This window comes from Neurospora hispaniola (assembly GCF_033458365.1).
Source record: "Neurospora hispaniola strain FGSC 10403 chromosome Unknown B0T23scaffold_10, whole genome shotgun sequence".
NCBI classification, from domain to species: Eukaryota; Fungi; Ascomycota; class Sordariomycetes; order Sordariales; family Sordariaceae; genus Neurospora; species Neurospora hispaniola.
The window spans coordinates 793,759-819,917 of NW_026944415.1; the positions used below are offsets into that span (position 1 = coordinate 793,759).

General features: G+C 45.9%; 8 protein-coding genes and 1 non-coding gene across 9 annotated transcripts; 6 read left to right on the plus strand and 3 right to left on the minus strand.

The window, feature by feature from the left end:
- Positions 1 to 322: 322 nt before the first annotated feature.
- Positions 323 to 1,871, plus strand: B0T23DRAFT_326884 (uncharacterized protein; the record flags this gene model as incomplete). The annotated part of the gene is made up of 3 exons (XM_062835578.1): positions 323 to 541; positions 617 to 1,544; positions 1,633 to 1,871. The coding sequence occupies 3 exons, from the start codon at positions 323 to 325 to the stop codon at positions 1,869 to 1,871; spliced, it is 1,386 nt and encodes a 461-aa protein (XP_062688244.1).
- A 1,449-nt stretch (positions 1,872 to 3,320) lies between these two features.
- On the plus strand, positions 3,321 to 4,934 carry B0T23DRAFT_326825 (histidyl-tRNA synthetase mitochondrial precursor; the record flags this gene model as incomplete). The annotated part of the gene is made up of 3 exons (XM_062835573.1): positions 3,321 to 3,451; positions 3,541 to 3,626; positions 3,703 to 4,934. 3 exons carry the CDS (start codon positions 3,321 to 3,323, stop codon positions 4,932 to 4,934), a joined length of 1,449 nt encoding a protein of 482 aa, XP_062688245.1.
- A 99-nt stretch (positions 4,935 to 5,033) lies between these two features.
- B0T23DRAFT_45845 (uncharacterized protein) lies at positions 5,034 to 6,338 on the minus strand. Its single transcript, XM_062841288.1, has one exon. The coding sequence runs from the start codon at positions 6,176 to 6,178 to the stop codon at positions 5,132 to 5,134; it is 1,047 nt and encodes a 348-aa protein (XP_062688246.1). The 5' UTR covers positions 6,179 to 6,338; the 3' UTR covers positions 5,034 to 5,131.
- Positions 6,339 to 6,889: 551 nt separating this feature from the next.
- B0T23DRAFT_t411 lies at positions 6,890 to 6,961 on the minus strand. Its single transcript has one exon. It is a non-coding gene; the product is annotated as a tRNA-Trp (tRNA).
- A 519-nt stretch (positions 6,962 to 7,480) lies between these two features.
- On the minus strand, positions 7,481 to 8,362 carry B0T23DRAFT_408434 (uncharacterized protein; the record flags this gene model as incomplete). Its single annotated transcript, XM_062839297.1, has 2 exons — positions 7,481 to 8,088; positions 8,215 to 8,362. 2 exons carry the CDS (start codon positions 8,360 to 8,362, stop codon positions 7,481 to 7,483), a joined length of 756 nt encoding a protein of 251 aa, XP_062688247.1.
- Positions 8,363 to 9,142: 780 nt separating this feature from the next.
- B0T23DRAFT_436294 (uncharacterized protein) lies at positions 9,143 to 11,039 on the plus strand (the record flags this gene model as incomplete). Its single annotated transcript, XM_062840571.1, has 2 exons — positions 9,143 to 9,404; positions 9,494 to 11,039. The coding sequence occupies 2 exons, from the start codon at positions 9,143 to 9,145 to the stop codon at positions 10,948 to 10,950; spliced, it is 1,719 nt and encodes a 572-aa protein (XP_062688248.1). The 3' UTR covers positions 10,951 to 11,039.
- A 2,130-nt stretch (positions 11,040 to 13,169) lies between these two features.
- Positions 13,170 to 15,627, plus strand: B0T23DRAFT_45897 (purine permease). The gene has a single exon (XM_062841289.1). The coding sequence runs from the start codon at positions 13,555 to 13,557 to the stop codon at positions 15,394 to 15,396; it is 1,842 nt and encodes a 613-aa protein (XP_062688249.1). The 5' UTR covers positions 13,170 to 13,554; the 3' UTR covers positions 15,397 to 15,627.
- A 928-nt stretch (positions 15,628 to 16,555) lies between these two features.
- Positions 16,556 to 17,993, plus strand: B0T23DRAFT_45929 (uncharacterized protein). The gene is made up of 2 exons (XM_062841291.1): positions 16,556 to 17,050; positions 17,161 to 17,993. The coding sequence occupies exons 1-2, from the start codon at positions 16,730 to 16,732 to the stop codon at positions 17,659 to 17,661; spliced, it is 822 nt and encodes a 273-aa protein (XP_062688250.1). The 5' UTR covers positions 16,556 to 16,729; the 3' UTR covers positions 17,662 to 17,993.
- A 17-nt stretch (positions 17,994 to 18,010) lies between these two features.
- Positions 18,011 to 19,866, plus strand: B0T23DRAFT_45909 (uncharacterized protein). The gene is made up of 3 exons (XM_062841290.1): positions 18,011 to 18,674; positions 18,838 to 19,174; positions 19,292 to 19,866. The coding sequence occupies exons 1-3, from the start codon at positions 18,360 to 18,362 to the stop codon at positions 19,459 to 19,461; spliced, it is 822 nt and encodes a 273-aa protein (XP_062688251.1). The 5' UTR covers positions 18,011 to 18,359; the 3' UTR covers positions 19,462 to 19,866.
- Positions 19,867 to 26,159: the final 6,293 nt, after the last annotated feature.

Genomic DNA, 26,159 nt, shown 5'->3' on the forward strand with positions numbered 1-26,159 from the left:
AAGCAACAGTTCGTCCTCAACCGCCGTTTTCATATTCCCTTTCCCCTGCGATACTTATAACGCATCCCACCTTACCAGACCTCAACGAGATCTGCAATCTTGGAGCAGAAGAACCATGGCAGAGGCAGAACAGTTTGACTGGCGAGATCCCGGCCGTAATCCTCTCGTTACCGCCAATCTCACTCTCCGAGGCTTGGAAAAACGCATCAAAAAGCCCTGTGACAGCGACTGTGCCGAAGCCGCTACCAGATTCCTCGGTTATCTGCGGGGGACTCAAGACATCACAGGTCAGCAACGTCATATAAAGGGAAATCAGTTCAACATGGATTGGGATTTGCCTGTTTATCGGCTCGACAGCTTCATTTCGTCTTGTACCGACGACGACTTCACCAAGTACACCCTGGGCCAGGCCACTGACTGGTTCATCCACACGGCGGATGCTAACTTGGAACATCTCGTTGACCATACCATCAAAACATGTCCCAGGGAGTTTTGCAGGTCCTTGAAATGGGAAGGCAATCCGGATGTTTCTGGCATCGGGGTGAGTAGAGCGTACCTTTTTTTTTTTTTTCTTCGGCTGCAGTAACAACTTCCGTCTCACACGACAGTTCTGCAGGTTTATGCTGCGTTCATGGTCCAAGCCGCTCTCGCCACTCTGTTCCTGCTCTTCTACATTCGCTTTTATGTCAAAGATGTGGTGGACGTGAACAAACCTGAGGAGGAACCAACCCTCCCCAAGCAACTTCAAGGCAACGACAGCCCCACAGACCCTCAACCTACTTCCCAGCAACACGACGACCAGCCCGCCGCCCAAAAAGCGACCAAGCTGTTCGACCCCATCGCCTTCCGCGAAACCGCCGACGACTGCCTCGAGGTCTTTTGGGCCACCTGCTACGTCTTCGCCTTCACCTTCGTCATAGCCGCGATCGTCTTCATCACTCAAGATGATAACGACTCAACCGGCCGAATCTACTCTGGCTATTTCACCTATCTGGGCGCCGTCAACTCCATCGCCGTGCTGATCTGTCTCTGGCCGTGGTTTCCCGGCCGGCACAAGTACCCAGTGCTGACTTTTTCCGGCCTGACCGTGCTCCTCTGCATGATGGCCGGCGTCAGCATCGCCTTTTTCAGAACCAGCCTGGGAGGAAACAAGACCACATTCGAAGCCAGGTGCCTGGGAACGGTGCATTCGGCGCAGTCCGTGCAGAAGCTGGTCAAGGGCACTCCCTATGCCGTCCTTGCCCTAATCGTTTTATGGGGTGGCTCGTTGCTGGTCATCCGGATCCGGACTCCCAAAATGACCGACAAGGGGAAGGACACGGTCCTGACGCTCTATTTGGTTTTGACAGGCATCCTTGGCGGGTTTTTGGTCCTCACCAGCTTTGTTCTTGTCTGGCTTTCTCTGGGCTTCTTCCATTCCCTCCGCCAACATGCGGAGAATCTGTCGGGGTTGTCGTACGCGGAGAATGACTGGGGTTTTGGTCAGGTCGCGGCTATTGTGGCGTGGGTGCCGGTCTTTGGGCAGTTCTCCGCGATAGTCATCCGTAAGTGGCCTCCTTCGAAGTTCTGGTCTTTCTCCATCTGCTGAGCTGTTCGTGTCTTTTGCTAACCATGTACCTACCCGCTCTCCAGGTGGACTCGCTAGACTTCTCCCTGTTGGGGCCAGAGAGCTGTTTGAACCCGTGCCCAAAGATCAGAGGGGAACAGCACGAGTGCTGGCCCAAGCCCTCCGCAATAGGAAACATCAACATACACAGCGGCCTGCAAGCATCACGGCGGAAGCGGTGCCGCTGTCGTCACTTCAGAGAATCAGCCATGACGAAGAAGATGTTGGGACGACATCGGCTGGGGCTGGGAGTCATGCACAATGATCTCGAGGCGAAACCCATCCGATAGAGATTGTTATGGAGCTCCGATGGTATGTGAGATGCGGTGATCCAGATCCAGATCGATCGAGTGGAAAATGAAGCGAGAAGCTCAAATCGCATTTGGCAATGGATGCTGCATGACCTTGATGTCTTCACTCTCAATCTTCACTGACGAATGCAAACGCTGTGATGGATGGATGCTAAGGAATCGGCAATCGTAGCGCGATTGGAGTTGTTCGGGATAGTCAAGTTGGCAAGGACATCCGGCAAGTGGACTACAGGGTTGAACTCTGGATTGGTATAAAAGCCCATGTTCGAGTCGGCTCGCTGCAGTATCGTGACCGAGCGTCGATGAGAAAGGGGTCCTTTGAGCTGCGAGATGTGGAAGAAGCTGATGAGGAGAGAGCATCGAGGCCTTTGAGATGACCCTATAGGCCTCTCATAGTCAGTATATCATTATGGCAGCCCTGTAACAGCATCTCGAGTTATGATCCTCTTGCTGACGAACGATGGATATGGTGGCGCCATGTTACACGCAAGTCCATCCCGGCCCCCAAGAGAACTCTGGCCGCATCCAGCACCGTATGTCACTTATTTGAGGGTGCAAATGTTTGGGACACTCTCAGAGATACAGCAATGGATCTAGTTGGCCTAGGTGATATAATGGGCGAGTTTTGAGGCAGACATGATGTCGGTTGTGACGAGGAGCGATTGCCAACAAGTTTTGACCTGGGTACTTGATGACTGAAATGGATGCCTGGCGTAGAAACTAAATATATGCGAAAATGCGCTGGATAGGTTCAGGGCTCGTCATGGGCTATCATAGCTCGTTCGCGTCCGTCTTGTCCGAGGTTGAGACCATGGTGGCGGATGTTGAAGGACCAACGTCCGCATCGAAGGAAAGTCTAGTCTACTGGTAGGAAGGAAGGGAAGCCGAGGAAATTGCCTGCCGGGATGGACAGATACCTCCAGAGGCACTGCGTCAGACTGCCTGCCGAGGGGAACGCTGTCCTTCAGACGCTGTAGAATTGCCCTGCCAGGTACTTGGGTCAGGTACTGGCAGGGAACACGCAGGCCCCGAACTGAGTCAAAAGCAAAAAAAAGTCACAATTGCTCAGTGTGGTGCGGCCGTGCCCCTCCAACCCGATCCCTCGCCCGGCCGTCCATCCACCCGCCCATCCACCCCCTCCACCCTCGTGCCGTGTCCGACTTGATCTCCGACCTCGTCCCGTTCGACTCGACCATCCCGTCCGTAGCGGCATGCTGAATCTGATCCGACGAGTTACAGAGTCGATACCAATTGCACGCGCCAGCCGTTTCATCGGATCACTCTTGAATCGCACCACCACTACTGGCCACCCGGTCGCCATCAATAATACCCCGCGCCAATTCCCGACTTGTTTGCGCCAGCGCCCACACCTCGCCGCCGACATCGACCACACCACCAAAACCATGGCCGACAACACCAAGGACACCAAGGAGGACATCAAGGCGCCCAAGCCGGCTGCCAACCTCCAGATCAAGACCCCCAAGGGCACCCGTGACTGGCACGGCCCGGACATGCTCCTCCGTGAGCAGCTCTTGTATGCGCTTCCCGTCGCATTTGCCATTTCATGACCACTTTTTCTTTTCTGTTCTTGTTGCTGACACTCTTGTTTTCCTCAAATCATAGCCAGACTGTTAGCGACGTCTTCAAGCGCCACGGCGGCACCCCCCTCGACACTCCCGTCTTCGAGCTTAGGGAAATCCTTGCCGGCAGTATGTCTCGACACCTACAAATAACCTAGCCGACCGAACTCGCCCGTATCAAGATTCGCTAACACTTGAACCCCAGAGTATGGCGAGGACTCCAAGCTCATCTACGACCTTCAGGACCAGGGTGGCGAGCTCTGCTCCCTCCGCTACGATCTTACCGTCCCCTTTGCCCGCTGGCTCGCCATGACCAGCACCCAGCAGGTCAAGCGCTACCACATCGCAAAGGTCTACCGTCGCGACCAGCCCGCCATTGCCCGCGGCCGCATGCGCGAGTTCCACCAGTGCGATTTCGACATTGCCGGTGTCTACGACCCCATGATCCCCGACGCCGAGATTCTGCGCATCATCGTCGAGGTCTTTGACGCTCTCAAGCTCGGCATCACCATCAAGCTCAACCACCGCAAGATCCTTGACGGTCTCTTTGCCGTTGCCGGTGTGCCCGCCGAGAAGATCCGCACCATCAGCTCCGCCGTCGACAAGCTCGACAAGATGCCCTGGGCCGACGTCAAGAAGGAGATGGTGGAGGAGAAGGGTCTGCCCGAGGAGGTTGCCGACAAGATTGGCGTCTACGTGCAAAACGCCGGCAACATCACCGACATCATCAACTACATCAAGGCCGACGCCGATCTGCCCACCAACGACGACATCAAGGCCGGCATCCACGACATGGAGCTGCTCGCCGCCTACCTCGAGGCCCTTGAGGTCACCGACAAGGTCTCGTTCGACCTCTCGCTCGCCCGCGGTCTCGACTACTACACCGGCCTGATCTTCGAGGTCATCAACAAGCCCGAGCCCGTGGCTGACGGCGACAAGAAGAAGAAGAGCAAGAAGGACGACCCGGCCAGCCAGGTTGGTTCTATCGCCGCCGGCGGCCGCTACGACAACCTTGTCGGTATGTACGGCAAGAAGCAGATCCCCTGCGTCGGTATCTCGTTCGGCATCGACCGTATCTTCACCATCCTCAAGGCCCGCGGCGAGAACGACATCAAGAAGCGCGAGGTGGACGTGTTCGTCATGGCCTTTGGTGGCGGCAAGGACTTTGACGGTCTCCTTGTGGAGCGCATGAAGATTGCCAGGCAACTATGGAACGCCGGCATTCGCGCCGAGTACATGGCCAAGGCCAAGCCTAAACTGCAGGCTCAGTTCAAGGCTGCCGAGGGTACGCCTCTGGGTGTCATCCTGGGTGAGGAGGAGCTCAAGGCTGGTCAGGTCAGGTTGAAGAAGCTTGATCAGGGTCAGGGCCAGAAGGATGAGGGCAACCTGGTTCCTATTGAGAACTTGGCTGAGGAGGTCCAGAAGCTGTTGCTATAGATGATGTGTGGCCATTTTTTTGTGTGAAAGAAAATAGATTCCCCAGGTATTGAGCGGGTGTTTGGTTATTCTCGATTCTGTTTTCTCACATTTTTGGTATGCTGGTATGCTTGTGATAATGTACAATGGCCCTCTACCTGCCGTCCTTCTTTCTCTCCTAACTTGGTGTCTCCCAACACTTCTGTCTTTAGCCCCTTCTAAGGAGCATTAACCCCAACCCTCGCCTTCACCGGCACCAACCCCCACGTCCTCCAGAATTCTCTCGAATCATACGCCCTTCCCATGAGCTCCATACTCCTCGGCAGCGCCTGCACCCCCTCTTCCTCCATCAACTCCATCACCCACTTCGCCTGCTCTCTCGGCTCCCCGTCTTCCTGTCCCTCGGTAGCCCACCCCATCAACAAACTCCACCAATCATACACAAACCCATCCGTCAACATCCACCTCTGCCCCTTTCCATGCTCCTCCCACTTCTTCTTCTTCTTCTCCTTCTCTCCGCCCTCCTTCTCCTCCTCATCCTCACAAGTCGTGATGATCTTAAACACAGCCCTCGCGATATCCAATCCATGAATCATGTGCAAACTCGTCTTGTGCCTCAACGCCTCCTTCGAGAAAGCCACCCTGCTCACCCAATTGCGCGGATCCCTCGCCCCGCCCCACAGCCCAGAGAGCGCAAGCACCATGCCGTCCACCACCGACGAAGCAAGCAGTTCGTCTTCAGCTATGGCGCGCGGGTCCGTAGTCAGGTAAGGCGAGTGTCGCGTCGTGAAACCAAAGGGTTTTTTGTTGTTGTTCTTCTTCTCGGCGGCGGCTTCCGCCTCGGCTTTAACCCTAGCTTCCCGTTCAGCTTGCTTTTCTTCTGGATTTTTAGCTGCGCCGTGGCGTTTTCTCCGCCCTTCTACTTGCCAGATACCCGTACTGCCGAGCTGGATGAACCTGTACTTTTCTTGGGAAGGGCTACTAGGGTGCGTGGCTTGGTAGGTTTCTGTGAGCCAGGTACTTTGGCCTTTGCCTGTTAGGGGGAAGGTGATGAGGATGTAGCGCGCGCGCGGCAGGTTGGCGACCGGGGTGGGGTCTTTGGAGTCTGGGTCGAAGCGGAAGGGGATGGTGTCGATGCCGCAGACGGGACGGCCGGTGGTGGTGGTTGCGGCGAAGGTGAGGGAGTCGGGGTGTTGTTGGAGGAGGGGGATGAGGAAGGTGGCGGTCCAGCCGGCGCCGAGGATGAGGAGGTCGACGCCTTCCATTTTTTTGTGTTTTGTTAATTTTGGTTTGGTAAGTATTTTGAGGTGGGTGAAAGAGAGTGGGTTGGTGATGAAAGAGAGGTCGTGGATTGTTAGGTGAGTTGGGGGGTTGACAGCTGTTGATGTTTTGTAGTGTAGGCCGAGCACGGATAGAAGTTCCGATTGGTGGGGTCGTTTATTTATGGTTTACCTATTTCGGGTTAGCATGTCCGATGACATCGTTCGGCCGGTGGCTGCCGCGATCGGGCGGAGTGGAGTGCAATCTTTCTTCGGCGTGCATCACCTCAGCGACGGACCGGGACAGCCAGCCGGACGGACCAACAACGGATGCAACTGAAGCGAAGCTTGGGAGCATGATGTTGGTGAAGACTGCATGCATAAACATGGGGAGACTAATGCGTGGACATATGTCAAAGCGACATGATTATTTGGGGATGAATTTTCTTCCTGTTTTTTTTTATTATTCGAAGTGTTTTGCAGCCATTTCCTGTGACATGGCGTATTAGCTCCAGCATGAAAACCACCCCAATTTCTCGCAACTTATTATCGCAAGGCCAACACCCAGGCGTCCGTTTCGGTATGTATCACTGGAACGCAGGATTCAAAAGAAAAATTACAAAGATAAAAGAAGACCAAACCAGCAAAACAAGTGTGGCGAGCATTAATTACGATGCAAAAACCTGCAAAAAGTAGAAGTTGACCCCAAGTAGAAGTTGACCCCAACCCGATTTGAACGGATAACCTTTCGATCTGGAGTCGAACGCGCTACCGTTGCGCCATAGGGCCTTGTTGAGAATAAGCTTCAATTCTACCGCCTATATATACGGTAGCTATCCACTCATAGGATGAAGCATGGGTTCACCCATTCATTTCTTATTGCACCCATTCATGGACCCCATGAGACACTCGATGAGAACACACGAAACAGCAAGTTATTTTACAAGTAACCATGTACAGTACTACTAGATTTTCGTAAGGATATTGACGTCTGCTTGTACGGACTTGTTTGATGTTTCATTGGTGTGTTATTGACTCCCTGAAAATGGTCGTTCCGAGCAGCTCCTTTGTTGTGTTTTGCTCTCTTTGTCCCCTCACTATTTCGACCGTTGTTTGCTCTCAATACCCACGAAACCATATGCTTACATCTTATTTAATTGATTTGTGACATAACTTGAGTCAAACTCGCACCGCATCTCCTACTAAAACGCTCGTCGAATCTTGGTGCGAGCTTTCTCCCCTTTCGGTCAAAATACGTGGCGCATATCCCCTCGTGTCTGGCTACAAATGCCAGGATCTCTTACACACTCAATTGTCTTCTTTCTCAATAAAAGCCTTCAACTTTGGAGCAATCTTGAAGATGTCAGGCCACGCTTTCAGGCCGGCTGCAGTCAACTCCCACTCCCTCTCTGACTCGCTCTCCATCATCTTTTGACGGGCCGCTGCTTTCAAAACGGACGCGGACTCAGTCTGTTTGAGTAACTCGATGTTCTTCTGGACTTCAGCCTCCGAGTTAGTCTTGGGGTCCTCAGGCCACCACGTCCTTCCTGAGTCATCTTTTTGAGAATAGCTGTAGCGCTTCCACAACCTGTTCTTGTGTTGACTGATTGCGAACTCTCTTGTCCAAGGATAGTGTTTGTCGCCCTTCTCCAATGAATGCTTGGCCAACACTTCTTTGTACTCTGTAGAGCTTAGCAAGTCAACCCAGCAGACACTCGACTCGATGGGAGGACGCCCGCCACGGTAGAGGATCAGATATCTGCTCAAGACGAATCTTTGGTCTGACGCACTGCGCTTTGCGAGGACTGGACAGTTATCGAGCCCGTGGGAATCATCGTTGCACAGCACGCAGACTTTGATCGTCCCGCTAACCGGATCCCATGGGCCGATACAACGGGATGCCATGTGGTCATTTCCTCCGCAGTTGGCACATGCAGCACCACTAAGCGATTTGACATGTGGAGCTTGTTCCAGCGAGAAGGCCAAGTGTATCCCACTTGGTTTCGGACCAACAAACTCTTTTGGTTTCTGGTTCTGCGTACCTCCGTTGGGCTTGTCTGTGGGTTCGGTCTTGACAATCTTGGCCACTTTCTTGGGCCGACTACTGGAATCCTCCTTGTGGTCGTCGGCAGAGCCCTGAGTGTTCTGTTGTCCCTTGTGGAACGTGGACAAGTCTCGCTTCCGGTTCATCTTCGCATGATCAACTCGGTGATGATTTGGTGTGCGAGCTGAATGTTTGGTGAAAATGCCATTGTCAGTGGACCTGTTGAAGCCAAAACATTCCAGGGAAATGCCTCGGGATGGTCAAATGAGTGCACACCTACATCAAGCCTGGATACTCAACTCCCCGGACGGCGACAGTGCTTTGCCACGATGCGCACTCGCGCGGTATAGACTTTTGAGAGATAGTGAACAGAATCGTCTAGTTCTAGAGCGCGACGATGAGGCGCGAAAGCGGGAGACTTTATCCTCGGTGCTGAGTTAACAGTGACTGAACCAGAGTTGGAATGGTGAGTGGCTGATAACTTGAACGAATGTTTGCTTGTTCACCGGGAAGTGCAAATCTAGTCAAGCTCAGGTCAGTAAAGTAGGTGTCGTTATTGAGTGGCACCTGGTTGGCAAGTGGCAGCAGTCAAGAGATAGCTCCTTTTCCGTTTGAGGTCGCCAATCGTGACGCGTCATACCTACCTAGAGGTAACTGCTCAGACGCGATCAGGAAGCCGTACCTGCTCCCGGACTTAATGAAGGGCGTCAAATGGCTCAACTTTTTTCCATACCGTCACTCCTTCCTTCGCTGCTGAATTTCCTTCTAGGATCGAACCAAGCGTTTTGGCTCCGCTTCTCCCTCCAACACTTGATTTTATTTCCTCAAGTAAGCAGAAAATCCAGTTCTTGCCGACAGATTTACCCAAGGTATTCGCAAGAGTCAGCAACACACTCCTACTGTCGGTCGTCAGTCTGCTCCCAACAATGTCGGCTCCAGAAGCCTCCAAGGCATTATCAGCCCCATCTTTGGCTCCGATTGCCTGCCCTGATCCGGAGCGACGCAGTCAAATTGTCCTCAAACTCGTGGCAGAGAACACCACACTGAGTGCGGATCGCGTTCAAGTTCTCTTCGACCTTGCCAAAAAGGAGGTACTCCGACAACTGGTGGCTTCCGACAAGGCGCCGCCCGCTATCTCAGAATCATACTGCTCCTGGCTGGCCGAGAAGATGGTCTGGGCACGCTTCGGTACGTGAACATCCCAGAGCCGAGTCTCTCATCTCCTGCCTTGTTTATGTGTTCTAATGCTCGGATGCTGATGGCGTACGCGACGACAGTTCCTGACGAGCCATTTTCTTTTGTCGAACCACAGCTTTCTCCCGGTCTCTTCCTGCAGCCGTCGGCGGAATATGTCACCGCCCTCTTACGCAACATTACAAAGCAAAGAAGACTGGTGCTCCAAGCTGCTCCAGGAAGCCCGACCGAGCCAAATCCGAAATGGCGGTCGAAGAAGACCTCTCCAATCCAGCGGAAGAAGCTCATGAGTGCTACCTTGCACCGGGACTCGCGGCCTGCTATCACAAAGACAAGACATCTGACGATCAGGAGTCCCTTTAGCCTCACACTTCACAGCAGCCTGTGGAACAACAATGTCGATCAGCTCAAAAGAATTCTGCCCGGCTCACAGACACTTCCTGCTGTACTCTGCCCCTGGGGTCGTGATTCACCCTTGCGACTGGAGGTCACTACCTCGGCCTTAGCTCGTGGCTTCTTGGAACTTGTCTTACTGCTTGATGTAGAACCACTAGAGGGCATCGGCGGCACTTTAACTGAGCAATACGTATCAGGGTACATGTTACTGCTCAAATGGTATCTCCACATTTTTGGCCAAACTCAGGATAAGGACTCGGTCGGCGTCAATCTGTATGGTGCCGTCACATATCAGCGTGAGAAGACGTTAGGCCACCCATTGGATGAAGCCTATAGTTGGGTAGACAATCCAATCGATCTCAAAGTCATGCATGAGCAAATCGCCCGTGCAGACACCTCGTTATGGCTGGATTGGCAGAAAGTAGCCGAGACCGCGTACTCGACGTCTGAGATTTCCAAGGCGAAGACATTTGAGGAAGCGAAAGCAGTCATATACAAAACTGCGGACAACGACCTCATGGCGGGAATGAAGAGAGAGCACGCCCTGCTACTACTTCACGAGATCTGGCAGCGCAGGGGTTCGTTCCTTGATCGGTTCGAAATTGAGAAAGAGTACGATCGACTCGTGACGGACTACATCCTTCCAGATGTCGTTTCTACACTCGACAACTTCTTGAAAATCAAAACAATGCCAGAGAATATGCGTGATTGGGCAGCAGCAAATCCGTTCGAGATCAAACGAAAGGACACGGAGCAATTATGCGAGCTTATGTGGAGGGCGTGGCGGCAGCTTACGGCGGGCTTTGAGGAGAAACAAAAGGGAGTTCTCTTTCTGTATCAGGTGCAACATACTCGGAAGATGTACCGAGAATATCTCGCCGAGCTTAAGCTCTGTGGCAAAGGGGTGGAAGAGTTGAAAGAGTTCGTGAGCAAGAACGAAGCGCGATTCCATCTGTCGGAAGAACTTCGTCTGCAATTGGCGCTTGACGAATACGAAAAGCAGCTTGAGGCTTCAGCGCTTGTCGTGTGCCAAAAGGAGGGTGAGGAGGCGTTCGAGGCTTCCCAGAATGGTAAGAAGGAGAAAAATGCCGAACAGAAGCATAGTGAAAATGAGGCCGCGCCCACTGAGCAACAACCAGAGTGAGCCAGGGAGGTTCCAGATTGCGTACACTGTACCAGGTCTATGGTTAGACCTCTGTCACGGGCTGCCACTTACTACACCATTGTGAGCGGTAGCTTTGGGTTGTGTGTTGATCTTACATTTGCTAAGTCAGTCAGGGCAAGTTCACTTGAGACCAGGTCGGTGGAAACAAGGAAGAGATGGTACCCACTGACAGTGTTCTGGCTGGGGAAAAATTCAAAGAATCATGTACACAAACGGGAAGCTCCAGCTTTCCCACGGACGGCAACTCCTAAAGGAACTCGATGTACCAGGTAGTAGTAATGTATAATGCAAAATTGTTTCAATCCTTCCCTTCCACTTGACTTGAGGACCTTTTCTGACCTAACCCACCAAAGTATCAATTACTAAGCAGAGCAGAAGGTCAAAGGAGAATATGGCGGGTATTGAAGTTTGCAAATGAGCTCCCCAAGAAGACTCGCGTTTATGCAACAAAGAATTGACATCGAAAAGGCTTTGCCTCCAGTCAATGGCACCATGATAAGATGACAAGAGATTCTCTTTGTTCAATCATGCATGCTTCGATATGCCTCACAGCTTGATTAAGGCAATCGACGAAGCTGCTCAGGGAAAAAGAAGAATAAATAGAAAATAAATAAATAACATTCAGCTGCAAAATCATTCCCTTAGCAAAGAAACACTCACACAGACAAGAGCTGATATGGCAGGATAGGACATCGGAGACATCCGAACGCCTCCCGATCCCGGCTGTCCGCCACATGCCGGGTGTACCTAGTGAGCTAGTGTAGCAGTGGTAATTATATACCTTTAGATAGGTACCCAACCTACTGTGTACACCCAAAGACTTGAGTGTAGTGTACAGGAGAGGATGGAAGGCCCAGGCCAAGCCTCATTGATACGGGTTGGTTAGGTGCCCAAATCGATCGACCAATGACCTCGTCTCAGTGCCGAGTTGGCTGGGGTTAGCTTATCTCTACCCAACAACGATGTTGGAATAAAGGTACCTAGATAGGCGAGCTAGGCTTTCTTTCTGACTTGACTTGAACCCTGATTTGTTGGCTCGTTGTTGAAGTAAGGTCTCCCACCCTTTTGGTTTTGTCCAGTACACTACCTATGTACGGCAAGCTGCGACTCCGTTCGCTTTTGGCCGAGGAGCTGAACGGGTCGAGGAGAAGGAGAGTGGTTGAATGGTTGATTAGATGACGATTTCCCCACAATGCGCCAATGTACCTACCATGCCCCCCCCCCCCCCCCCCCCCCCACGCTTTTTGTTGCATACGGACGGTGCATATGGTAAGGGATCGCATGGCAGATGCAGTTGGAAGGGCGCCCTTGGGACTCAATTGGGAATTGAAAGTTACATCGAGACTGGACGAAAGCTGAATGAAGGTCGAGACCGTTCACTTGTTGTTCTTGCTGGTAAAGCGGTATTGTCCATGTTGACATGGAAAAGGTCTGGAGATTCGATGTCTGAGGGAAGAGCATGACTACCTAGCTACCTGATCTCTGGAGTTGATGAAGCTGTCGAAGGAGCCGTCCGGGGGTTTCGGGGATTTCCTAAGGCCCTTCGTGATGCCCGGGAACGAAGGCTCAACACCATCCCAGACGACAACGACGACGACGACGAGACGACATGAAAGTATCGTTACACCCATCAATTGAATTCCGCCGCATTCAATATGAACCCTTGGGCTCAGGGCCGTCTCGCCTCTCGCCTATTGTCCACAGCACGTTGCCTTGGGCCCGTCGTTTGGGAACATGGACTTGGCCGATTGCAACTGTAATGAGGCTAAAGATTTGAACGATGGGGATGTCGCCGGGTTGCTGGACTTATCCGTCGGCTGGGTCCGGGGAAGTATCACTTGCTTGGTGTTGATGATTTCCAGCTGAGGGGATCCCGTCACCGATTTGGAAACTCGCATTTGAGGAGTGCCGGATTGGTGAGAAGCAGGAATTAGGTAAAGCAGGCAATATGGTACTTATCAATGATATCACTTGCACTTAGCTGCCCGGTCGAACTATCGCCGTCCCTATCAGCGGCCGCAACACTGCCTAAACCGAGGTTAGCGTTGGTGTTTTAGCGTTGATTGGGGATTGCTTATCTGCAGTGTGGCCACTCGGGGGCACGTCCGCCCCTGACGAGTGGGTAGCTGAGTGGAGCCAGCCGCCGATGATAAGATCTCCTTTGGGGGAATCCACCTCAGCCTTGGCACCCCGTAACCGTTAGGAGCGGATACTCGACAAAAGTATTTTACGCAAGCCACGGCGGCGAGACAATCCGTCTTCGTCCTTCTTTCGAAGGTTCGGAGGGGGGCACCGCGCCCGTCTGGACGGCTTATTGTTGGTTGCCCCCCCCCTTGTCCGGCCATCTTACGGTCAACCAGGAACGATATATCACCATCCCGGTGCCGCAGTCCCATCATCCTCCATCCTCGGTTCATCTCATTGTTGCTGTTAGTTGTTAGTTGCCGTCTCTAATTGGCTCAACGTCGGCCCGGGCACCTTCGACTTCGAGTCATCCTATATCACCACCATTTCCATCGACAATCAGACCCCTTTTGACAACCCATTGAGACTTTGACACCCTCATCACAACAAACCGCAACCATGGATGAGGACCAGGGGCCCTCCCACATCGCTCCTCATGCGATGCCAAAGAGGACCATCGGCGACCGAGTGACTGGCTTCACACGAACCCTCACCCACACCTTTCTCACCAAGGAGGGATGGCTAGGCGACTACGACTATGGCTTTCTCTTCAGGCCCAACCTGCCCTTCATGAGGAAGATCAACAAGCCCGCCGTCTTCTTCGGCCTCAACGACAGGATGCCCGTCCTCCTCGCCCTTATCCTCGGTTTCCAGCATTCCCTCGCCATGTTGGCTGGCATCATCACTCCTCCCATCATTCTGGCTGGAGGAGGTGGTGCCAACTTCACCGCTGAGCAATCGCAATACCTCGTTTCGAGCGCCCTCATTGTCTCTGGCCTGCTGTCCTGTATCCAAATAGCCCGATTCCGCATTCTAAAGACGCCCTACTACATTGGAACGGGCCTAATCTCCGTCGTCGGCATCTCCTTCGCCATCATCCCCGTTGCCACCGGTACCTTCAACCAGATGTACGCCAACGGCATGTGCCCCACCGCCGCAGACGGCACTCGCCTGCCCTGCCCCGACGGCTACGGAGCCATCCTCGGCACAGCTGCTGTCTGCGCCTTGCTCGAAGTCCTGCTCTCCTTCCTGCCGCCCAAGTACATGCTGCGCATGTTCCCGCCCATCGTCACTGGTCCCACCGTTATGCTCATTGGCATCAGCCTCATCCAGTCTGGCTTTCAGAACTGGGCTGGCGGTTCCGGCTCTTGCGCGGCCGCCAACCCCCTTCCCGAGTACGTGGTGTGCCCCAACGTTGGCGCCCCTCACGCTCTTCCCTGGGGCTCGGCTGAGTACTTGGGTCTGGGCTTCCTCGTCTTTGTCACCATCATCTTCTGTGAGCGGTTCGGTTCCCCCATCATGAAATCCACGAGCGTCATTCTCGGTCTGCTCGTCGGCTGCATCGTCGCTGCTGCCTGCGGCTACTTTGACCGCTCCAGCATTGACGCCGCTCCTGTCGCCTCCTTTATGTGGGTACATACCTTCAAGCTCACGGTGTACGGTCCACTCGTATTGCCCTTACTAGCCGTTTACCTTGTCTGCGCCTGCGAGGCTGTCGGTGACATCACTGCCACCTGCGATGTGTCCCGTCTGGAGGTTGAGGGTGAGATCTACGAGAGCCGTGTCCAGGGTGGTGTGTTGGCGGACGGCATCAACGGTATCCTCGCCGCTCTGTGCACCATCACGCCCATGACGACTTTTGCTCAAAACAACGGTGTCATTGCCTTGACCCGATGTGCCAACCGAACCGCTGGTTTCTGCTGCTGCTTCTTCCTCATCATCATGGGCGTCTTCTCCAAATTCGCCGCCTCCCTCGTCGCCATTCCCTCTTCCGTCATCGGTGGAATGACCACCTTCCTCTTCACCTCCGTCGCCGTCTCGGGTATCGCCATCATCACCCGCGGCGTGCCCTTCAACCGCCGCAACCGCTTCGTGCTGACCGCCGGTCTGGCTCTCGGCTACGGCGCCACGCTCGTGCCCACCTACTTTGCCACCTTCTTCACCTACAAGGGCGACAACAAGTCGCTTCAGGGTTTCCTGGACGCCATCGAGCTCATCATGGAAACCGGCTTCGCTGTCACCGCGCTGTTCACCATGTTCCTGAACTTGGTGATTCCTTATGAGTTTGAAGATATCGATGACCAGGCCGTCGAGGGCTTGCCTACCGGTGTGGCGCTTTCCAAAGAGGGCGCGCCCGCGGGTATGGTGCCGGAAAAGGGAAGCTTTAGCGCCAGCGGGGTCGGTAGTGATGATATCAGGCCGGTAGAGGGCGGATCGGGGAAAACGGTCAAGGAGGCTTGAAAGTCGTTTGTTAGGTCTGTGGGTATGGGTTCGTGGCATGACAAAAAGGAGTTTCTTTAACAGGACTTTGGTGGGCTGGCTGGGTTTGGGTTTCTTGTCTTCTTTTCTATCTTTCAATGTTGCTGAAATATGCCGTTTGAACGATCATTAATCTGGGACGGGATCGGATGGGTAGATTGTTTATGATGGAGATACCAATTGGGACGTCGACACCGAAAGTATTGGTGTTTCGTCACTCCTGGACTTGGAACATAGCCAGGACGGTTTGTACGAATAACTCTTGGAAACGACGGATATGTTAACACTGTACATGTATATAATTGCAAAGGAAGGGAAGAGTGACTGGCTCAACGCGTGGCAGTCACGTATGAACATTGGAAGAGATCGATCACTAGAGCTCTATCATCGCTACCTCGCAAAGAGCTTACATTGTTCTACCGTGGATTGACGGACCTTTGCATATGAAATTCGCCAATCAACCTTGCGGAGGTACATCTCTAGGAGTCAAGAATGGTCCCGTCAGAACCTCCCCACCCTGTCTGGACGTCTATGTTGTTGAATTGCAAAGCGGGATTTCAATGGCTAGTACTCGTCAGGTCTCTCGGTTGACTGGGCGAATATTGGCTGAACCGTGGGAGCTGGCGCATGAAATTTAAATGTATTCAGCAGTAGTAGGCTGCGAATGGACGTGCCGGGGGGGGGGGGGGGGGGGGGGGGGGGGGGGCGGCGGTGTGACGGTCAGATGAGTGCGGGGCCTGTTCACGATGCAAGGAATTTCCTTCCTCTTTGTTGTTATGTAGTCGTCGTCGGAAACCAGTGTATAGGTGATCTGTAACGTGCGGAAAGAGGACTCCACCCTGATTTTTCGTGGTGGTATTCCGAACTGGGTTGGCCCGACCATCCATTCTTTTTTTTCAGTTTCTCCAACGAAGAAGCATTTTCTCAGGTCCTTGCTCCCATCGATTCGTCCCCTGCAGCTGCCCATGCGGGAGGCCCACCGGTTTCGGTGTTGACAAACGACCTCTGAAAGTGAATGACACACCTTTCCCTTTAATTTTTATACATAGGAAAGCAACACCATGCCCATTCACCTTCCCCGCGAAAGAGTCCGTTCAATCGTGCTTTAAAAAGATCAAGGACCTCGTCAGTTTTCTTTTTGACGCTGCGTACATGCTTTGGACCCTTTGGTAGATCGGCACCAGCGACGGTCCTGATACCAATTCGACATAGTCGTCGTGAAAACAATCACTCTTGCCGAATCGCCACGTCGTCGAGAAACTTCGCCATACCCTTCTCTCCCCTCGGCCTACCATATCCGCTCGATATTGCCGACATGACTCTGTATCGCAAGGTGTGGTGGTGCGCAGACTGCACCTTGGGCTTCTACGATGAGGATGATCTCTACGACCACTGCGAGTGGGAGGATCACTGTCCTGGCACTGCTGGTTTTGGGTGCTACGTCTGCTCCTCAGCCTTCCGCAAGGAATCAAAGCTCTTAGAACATGCGAGGATCAAGGGTCACTCTCGCTACGAGTGTGATGATTGTGGACGCCTTTTCGTCACCGAAGATGCCCGCACCAAGCACGAAGTTGAGGCTCACTTCTTCTGCCGAGAGTGTGATCGCTTCTTCCAAAGCATTAACAATATCAAGCAGGTATGTATATGACGACAGACCAACCCAGCAAGTCTTCAATCAAGGGGTCGGCAACCGAAATCCAATAAGCCAAACTCCAAACTCGGACTAATTGATATCACGTCACATAGCACCTCAACTCCCGCACCCACCGTGGCCAAGAAATCAAGTGCCCCTTCTGCCCCAACAGCTACACCACCGCCACGGGTATGACACACCACCTGGAGAGCGGCAGTTGCCGAAACGCCCCGTCTTTGAACCGCGACTCCATCTACCAGTTCGTCCGGTCCAAGGATCCCAGTGGGCTCATCTCCAAGAAGCTCATCGGCTGGGAGGGTACCTCCCAAAACACGTACGCTTGCACCGATCGGGCTTGGAACGGGTACCGGTGGGAGTGTTACTTGTGCCATAAGGGGTTTAACACTAGCCATGGTTTGAATCAGCATCTGAATTCGCCTGCTCATCAACAAAACCTCTACCATTGCCCCAACCGTTCATGTCGCCAGGACTTTAAGACGTTGGCTGCTATCATCAACCACCTTGAGAGCGAAAAGTGCGGCGCCATGCGGTTTGAGCAGGTGCAGAAAAATATCCACGGCATGGTCAATGGTAACCGGCTGATTGGTTACTGAGTCTCTGGGCCGTTGGCTACTGGAGCCGACTGCTGAGCAGTGGGCTGGCTACGGCTTTGGAGAAGGGGAAGGCGTGATGTGCTTGAGGAGCGATGGAGCCTCAAAGGGGAGAAAAGAAGAAGAAAAAGAAGACAAAGAAATAAACCGGGCAAGGAGTTTATACCCGCTGGAGAGGGGGACAAAGGATATTTGGCAACAACATCACATGAAAATGACGAGACGCTCAAACAGCATGACCATACTTCCGCATTTACCTACGGTACTCCCATCGGACAACCCAGGACATTAAATCGCAAATCGCATTGCAGGAATTTTATGTCAACTTTTTGTTGTTGTTAGTTTGCAGTACCCATCTGCAGCTGTCGATGCGGGAGGCCCACAGTCCGATGTCAGTCAACCCCAACTGCAGGAGTGTTACCAGTGAATGACAGCTTCAAATCATGGCGTTGATCTGTCCCCGCACAGTTCCTGCGCTTTCAGTAAACTATGTTATTTATCAAGACTTCCCTGTCGCTCTTTTCTGTCTGGATCGCTTGTCTCACCCAACCTGCCTTTTGGAACTGGTCTCGCATCGGCTGGATATCAAGAACAGGCCTGGGGCTAGAGAAGATCTGGACGCCACGCCCGTCCATCTCGTTATCAACTACTGTCGACATCATTAGCCATTTTCTCGGTATTTTACTCCAGCTACCGTCATCATGGTTCACCTCTGCCATACATGCGACCAGTCGTTCTACGATGAGGATGGTCTTAAAGAGCATCTGGATGACTACTACGACCATGAGGCTGCGCACGAATACGCGAGGTACGGTTGTGATACTTGCCTCGCAATTTTCAACAGCGATGCTGCTCGCTGGCAGCACATGAACGCCAAAGGTCATGTTGGCCATGAGTGCCGTGTCTGCGACAACAAGTATCGCAGCGAGCGGGGTCTTATCGAGCATGAGGTCGAGGACCACAACTATTGCGCCGATTGCGACAAGTTTTTCCAAAACACCAACAATATCAAGCAGGTAGGTAGTGTACCTTGATGTTCCGCGCAGCAAAGTGGCTCCCGAGGTCCCCAGTACTTTCCGTCCCAAAGAAGACATCTATCATCGAACCCCAGCCAGATAATTTTCCCCCTCGCTCCCTCCCTCTCATCCTTAGCTACCTCTAACCCCTATTCTATCATAGCACCTCAACTCCCGCATCCACCGCGGCCAAAACATCGACTGTCCCTACTGCCGCAACTGCTTCACTACCGTAGCCGGTCTGACCACCCACCTGGAGACGAACAGCTGCCGCAGCGCTCCGTCTCTGAACCGTGATACTATTTTTGAAATCGTCCGCCAAAGGGACCCGCGCGGCTTCATCTGCAAGAATCTCATTAGCTGGCACGGCGGCGAGTCGAAGCCGGACCGCTGGACATGCACGGACAGCGCCTGGAACGGCTTCGCCTGGGCGTGTGGCTTATGCTCTAGAGTGTGCAGGACTAGGGCGGATTTGAATAAACATTTGAATTCGCCGGCTCGTGAGTTTGATTCTTTTTTCCTTCATCTCTTTCCTACATCCGTGTAGTTACATTGAACTCTTTACTCATTTGAACATTAGCGAACGGGATCTGCTAATCTTCCTACAATTTATATAGACTACACTGTCCTTTACCACTGTCCGAACCGCAACTGCCCCTCCGAGTTCAAGACGTTGGCTTCTATCATCAGCCACTTGGAGAGCGAGTCGTGCAGCCTCATGCCGTTTGACACGGTCCAGAAGCGCATGAAGCAGGTGCTTACCAGCAGTCATATGCTTGAGTTTTGAGTTTTGAGTTGGCTTGAGCTGATTAGATCAGATGCTTAGCTGGCGCAGTTGGTATTATTGTTTGTACTTTTGTTGCTGCTTCTGCTGCTTCTGCTGCTAGTCGACCTTGACAGAGCATCCGTTCTTTTCTCGAATCTCGGAGCCCAACTGGTGAACTGGGAGAATAAAGGGATCAGGTGATTCTCGTAGATAGTATTTTGAGTGGTGTTCGCAAAGGATATATTTATCCAAGGCAGGGCTTTTATCATATTCTTACATTACTTTAGTAGGTTTCTTGTCAGGAACGTAGACGAAAGGTAGGTTGAGGTGACTACGGTCGTGGCCACACGTGGGGGACGGCAAATTAGGGGTCAATCCAAAGATGTATTGATAGCTACCGACTATAATAAGATACGTTCCGTTAAACCTCTTTTATACTTGTATAAACTCTATTCCTCCGTTAACGAGTATTATAAAGCCTTATACTAATTTAACGCCTCGGCGCAATATTAGATTATCCTTCCTACGAATCCGACCCAATATAAACGTTATTATAAATAATTCTATATTTCTATTAACGAAAGGGCGTAGTAACCGTTAAAGTACTTCTATATACAAACTTTTAATTTCCTAATACAACTCCCCCCCTTATAAATTCCGTCCTTAGAACCTTTATAATAAATATTAAATACTATAGCATTATTAAATATTATTCGCTATAGTTATTAATACTATATTCCGGATTGTAGCTACTCTACTACTAGCGAACCGCCTACTAGAGTATTAATATTATATTAGCTATTCTTATAAATTCTAAATACGGCTATAAAGTTAATATTAGATTTAAAGAGTTGGCGTTCCGCCTACTAGTATATCGGCGCTATAATATTTATTCTTATAAATTTTAAATATAAGTACGAACCCGGTATTAGATTTAAAGTACTAGTATACTGCCTGCTAGAATATTAGTATTATAATATTTATTCTTATAAACTTTAAATACAAATACAAAACCGGTATTAAATTTAAATATTTAATATTCCGCCCGCTAAAATATTAGTATTATAATATTTATTTTTATAAATTCTAAATACGGGCACGAACCCGGTATTAGATTTAAAGTGCCGGCGTACTACCCGCTAGAATATCGGTATTATAATATCTATTTTCATAAATTTTAAATACGGATATAAAATAAATATTAAATTTAAATATTTAACGTTCCGCCCGCTAAAATATTAGTATTATAATATTTATTTTCGTAAATTCCAATATAGATATAAAATTAATATTAAATTTAAAGAGCTAATATTCCGCCTACCGGTATATTAGTACTATAATATCTATTCTTATAAATTCTAAATATAAATACAAAATTATTATTAAATTTAAAAAGTTAGCTAAATTCCCAACTATTATTAAAATTATTATTCTATAAACGTACAAAATAATAAACCTTATTTTACCTAATAAGGAGTACTATACTAAATTTAAAAATATTAATAAATATTTTAGGATATTAATATAAATATACTCCGTAATTCCTCTCCCTAAATACTCTCTATTATCCGTACTTACAATGTAGTTTAATACTCTCGTAAAGTACCTTTCATTATTTACACTTACTATATAATACTTATATAATCGAAACCCAAAATTCCTCTCGTAGGTTATTCTCTATTATTCACACTTATTACAACTTACTATAATATTTAAATATAATCCCCCTCCTTATAAATTCTATTTTTAGGACTTTTATTTCTTTCCTCCGCCTTTTATAATTCTATATATTATTTCCTCTATAAATTTCCCTTATTTATATTATTCCTTCCTAATTACCTTCCTATTACCCTTACTTTATTCTTTATATTATTCCTTCTATTTTAATAATATAATTTTTGATTATTTCTTCCGCTCTCCCTACTATAATCCAAATTATATACTTTCCTATTTTCCGCCTTTTTCTTCTACCTTTTTATAACTACTACTACTACTTATTTATTCTATCCTTCCCTTTTTAATTATTACCCTCGTCTTATCCTTCTATTTACTCCCTCCTATTACCTATATAATTATTTAATATTCTATTTACCTTATATTATTTTATATTCGCCTACTTTAAATTATACTTACTTACTTTAATTTATATTCGTATAAAAACCTCCTCCTTTATTTATATAACGTTCCTTCCGCCTACTTTCTTTACTTTTCCTCTCTTCTTCCTCCTATTTTTATTTTTATAATTATATTTATTACCCCTTCCTCTAATTCTATAACTACTTCGCTTACCCCCTTATTTAAATTAATCCCTATTATAAATATATATATTTCTATTATATATTTATATATTAATCCCTATCTCCCTTATAAATTTAATTAATATATTCGCTTTTCCTCCCTATTTTCTTCCTTTTTATTCTATCCTCTCCTTCCTCTCGCTTTATACCCGTAATTAACCTTTAATTAACTACTCCTTTCCTATCCTTTAATAATATTTACCCCCTCGCCTACTTAAAATATAATATCGCTTTAACCTAAACATTTACTAGTACCCCAATTTTAAATTTATATAAAATACTCTATCTAATCAATATATATACTTACTAGATTAAAAGTACGCTATTTTCCCCTTATTATTTCTCCTATTTTTTTTTTTTTTTTTTTTTTTATATTAACGTCTTCTCCTTCTAAAATTCAATAAGAGATCGTAGTATTCGCTATTGCTACGCTATTATATACTCGAAGTCTCTTATAATATTTATAATCTCTAGAATAATATATAAAATATAATAACTAAAATTATACGCTTTACTAATACTAGTAGCCCCCTACCCATTCCCCTCTTATAGTAGCTACGTTAATTTATAATAGTATTTTAAATTACAATATAAGTGCGTTTTATTAATAATAATCTCCCTATAATATTACTTAATATACTCCAAACTAGGAATTTTAATTGTAAAGGCTATTCGAAATTTAATTACTATAATATCAATAATATTAATACTAATATTAATCCAATAGCCCCTATTAGTAATCCTATTATTAATAATAATAGTTCTCTTATAAATATCTCAACGCCGAACTCTCCTATTCGTATTACCCCCTCCCTTAATTATAATTAGGGTCCCTAGCGTTAAACGGTTAATAGGAGGCTAGTATTTATAAATAAGAAATTAAATGAATTATTAGAATTTATAAAGGAAGACTATAAATAAATAATATAAAGTAGTATTTACGAATATTATTAATAGGCGCAATAGCGCGTAAGAATATTCTTCTTAAAATTATAAATTCTAATCCTATATTAATAATAGCGGATACCACTAAAGATTTTTTTGTTTAGGATAATAATAGAAAATACGGGCTATATTCTACTTAGTACCTTATTAATATCCTATATTAAATTAAACTACCTTCCCTTCCCCTTTCTTATTCTATTTAATATTTCTATTTATATTTCCATTTTATAATTTATATTTATATTTTATATCTCTATTCTACGTTTTATATCTATATTTTATATCTACGTCTTATATTTACATTTTGCGTCTACGTCTTATATTTACGTTTTATATCTCACATTTATATTTTACGTCTACATTTTACATTTTACGTCTACGTTTTACATTTACATTTTATATTTTATATCTATATTTTATATTTCTATTTTACAATTTATATCTATATTTTATGTTTTTATTCTATATCTCCAAATAATTACCATTCTCCTCCCACTACCTAACTAACCCTTATTAACCTAATAATCGGCCCGCCGCCAATACGCCGCCGCTATATTTCCTTAACTTTATATTCCTTAAGAAAGTCTAAGTAATTTATATCCTCTTATAAAACCTATAAATTCTTATTATCTAAATACCCCTTCTATTTAACTTAGAATTAATATTAACGGCCGGATCTATAATACTTTATAATCGCCTCAACTTTATACTAAATATTATCCTCCTTAATATTTATAATTTCTCTTTGTAGCGCTACCGTAATAGAATCCCTATAGTACGGTTTTAGTAAAATAATAAGGAATATTAAGTAAATTTAATAATATATAGGGAGTATAAATTGGTATACTATCTTCTTTTCCCCAATAACCTTAATAATTTAAAAAAGTCCTAAAAATTTATTTACTAACTTAACGCTTAGGTAGCGTTATTTAATATACTTTATATTAAATAGAACTTAACTTCCAATATCGAACTCTTTTAACTTCTAAATTTTATTATATTATTTTATATACCTTTAATTAACAACCTCCAAGGCCGCTACAATTTCTAACCGCCTATAAAATAATTTATTAATTTAATTAATAATTATTATTAAAAGGACTATCCTCCGCCCTTATTCTAAATCTATTAATCCCTAAGAATGATATTTAAAGAGTAATTCCAAAAGGGATTTCCTAATAGTAGTATAGAAATAATTATTATACGTTTACTACGCTAATATAATTTTTTCGGCCTAATTGACCTACTTTATATTATAAAAGATTCGAAAGTATAATTCCAAATTCTAATTTTACCTCTCTATTTATCCATTTATTTAAAAATATTAAATTATATTAAAGCGTCTACGAATATTTAGGAATTTGTAATAAATCTTCTAAAATTAATTTATAAAAAGACTACCTCTATTTAATACAATTAAATCTAGGAGGCTAAATTACTAAAAAATATTTCGCTAAAAAAGGAATATAAATTATTGGGTATTAATTGTCTTTTATATAGGGATATATAAAATGTATTTAATAAAACGGTCGATAATAATAAGAACTATATTATAAATCTAATTAAATATAGGGTTAAATAATTTTAGTATTCTAATAATAAAATTGTATAAAATATTTTACTAAAGGATAATAGGAATAAGTAATAATTTTAATAATTTATATAATTAGTAATTATAAAGTTTAATTTTTTAATATATTAAATATTCGCGGATATATAATTCGATATCGATTGTAATAATAAATTAATAATAGAATTAATTAATATACTTTAATATCTTCTTCTAACCCGGATATCCTGTTATTACTATATTATAGTAAGCGTAGAATAATTTAACCCGTATCCGTTCTAGAATATAAATTTAATATTAATACTATAGAGTTCCGTTTTCCCCTATTTTCTAATTCTTCGCCCGTTTCCTCCCTTCGCTATTCTTCTATACTCCCTTAATAATAAATAGGTCCTCCTTTTACGCTTCTAATAATTATTATTCTAATAATAGTAATTACTCTTCGTCCTTCTATATCCTTATTACTACTATTTACCCGCCTATATTTCTTATAATAATATTTTTATCCTCCCTCCCTAATTTAATAGTAGCTTCGCCTATAAACCTTACCCTCTTCCTTACTACTCCAACTTCTTTATTATCGCTTTTAATTTCTTTTTACTTCCTTTCCTCTCTATTTAATTTACCCTCCTCCTATAAACTCCGCCTTTCTTCCTATAATTCAACCCCTTTATCCTCTAACGCCTAACCCTCTTCTATTTCACCTATATTCTATTATTATTCCCTCTCTTCTACTACTATCCTTTAAACCTCTTTTCTAATTAAAATTATCCGTTTTACTAATACCCTCGCTATTTAATTTTCCTTTATCGCCCGACCCTTTTCTTTATTTTTTTTAATAACTTTTATTAATAGGTAATTACCTCCTACCTTCTATTCTTCTTTTTATAATTATAATTTCTTTAATAACTTATCTATTAGATTTAATTTTCCTAAATAATATTCAATTCCAAAATTATATATTGCTAATTCTAATACTTACTAATTCTATTTTGTATTAATCTACTCCTTCTCTTAAAAATACTATAAATTTAAATAATTTATAATTATTAAAAATAGTTTATTTATATAAAAATAAATATTATTTTCACACTTTTAATACTCCTATAATTACTAATAATTCTCTATTCCCAACCCTATACTTAATTTCCTCTAGCGATTTCTTTTTTAAAAAGAAAATTATTAGGTATTACCTATTATTATATAATTATATAAGAACCGCCCTAATTATAAAATCCGATACGTCCGTCTCTATTTAAATTTATAATACCGGATCGAAATAGTATAATATAGGAACTTCCTAAAATAATTTTTTAAATTCCGCGAATACTTCTTCCACTTCCTTTATAAATTTAAATAACTTTTATTTATCCCCCTTTAATAATTCTATTAAGGGTATAATTACTTTAGAATATAATATTATAAAATATTAATAAAATCCTATAAGCTTTAGGAAGATTTAAATATTATAAACGCTTACTGGAGCCTCCTATTCTATAATTATTATAACCCTCTCTAAATCTATCGTTATACCTTCCGGGGAAATAATATATTTTAAGAATAATATTTATTTTATATAAAATTCGTACTTACTTAAATTTATATAGAAATTACGATTTTATAATCATTAAAGGACTTCCTTAATATAATTAATATAATCTTTTTATTTTTACTATAAATTAAAATATTATTAAAATAAATAATATATATTATATTTATTAATCCTACTAATATATTATTAATATATATTTAAAATATTGCCGGCGTATTTATTAATTCTATCAGTATAATTAAGAATTTATAATACCCGTACTTTATATAAAACGCTATCTTCTCTTTATTTCCTTCTCGAATTTAAATTCTATAATATATATCCTTCAAATTTAATTTTATAAAAACTTTAATTA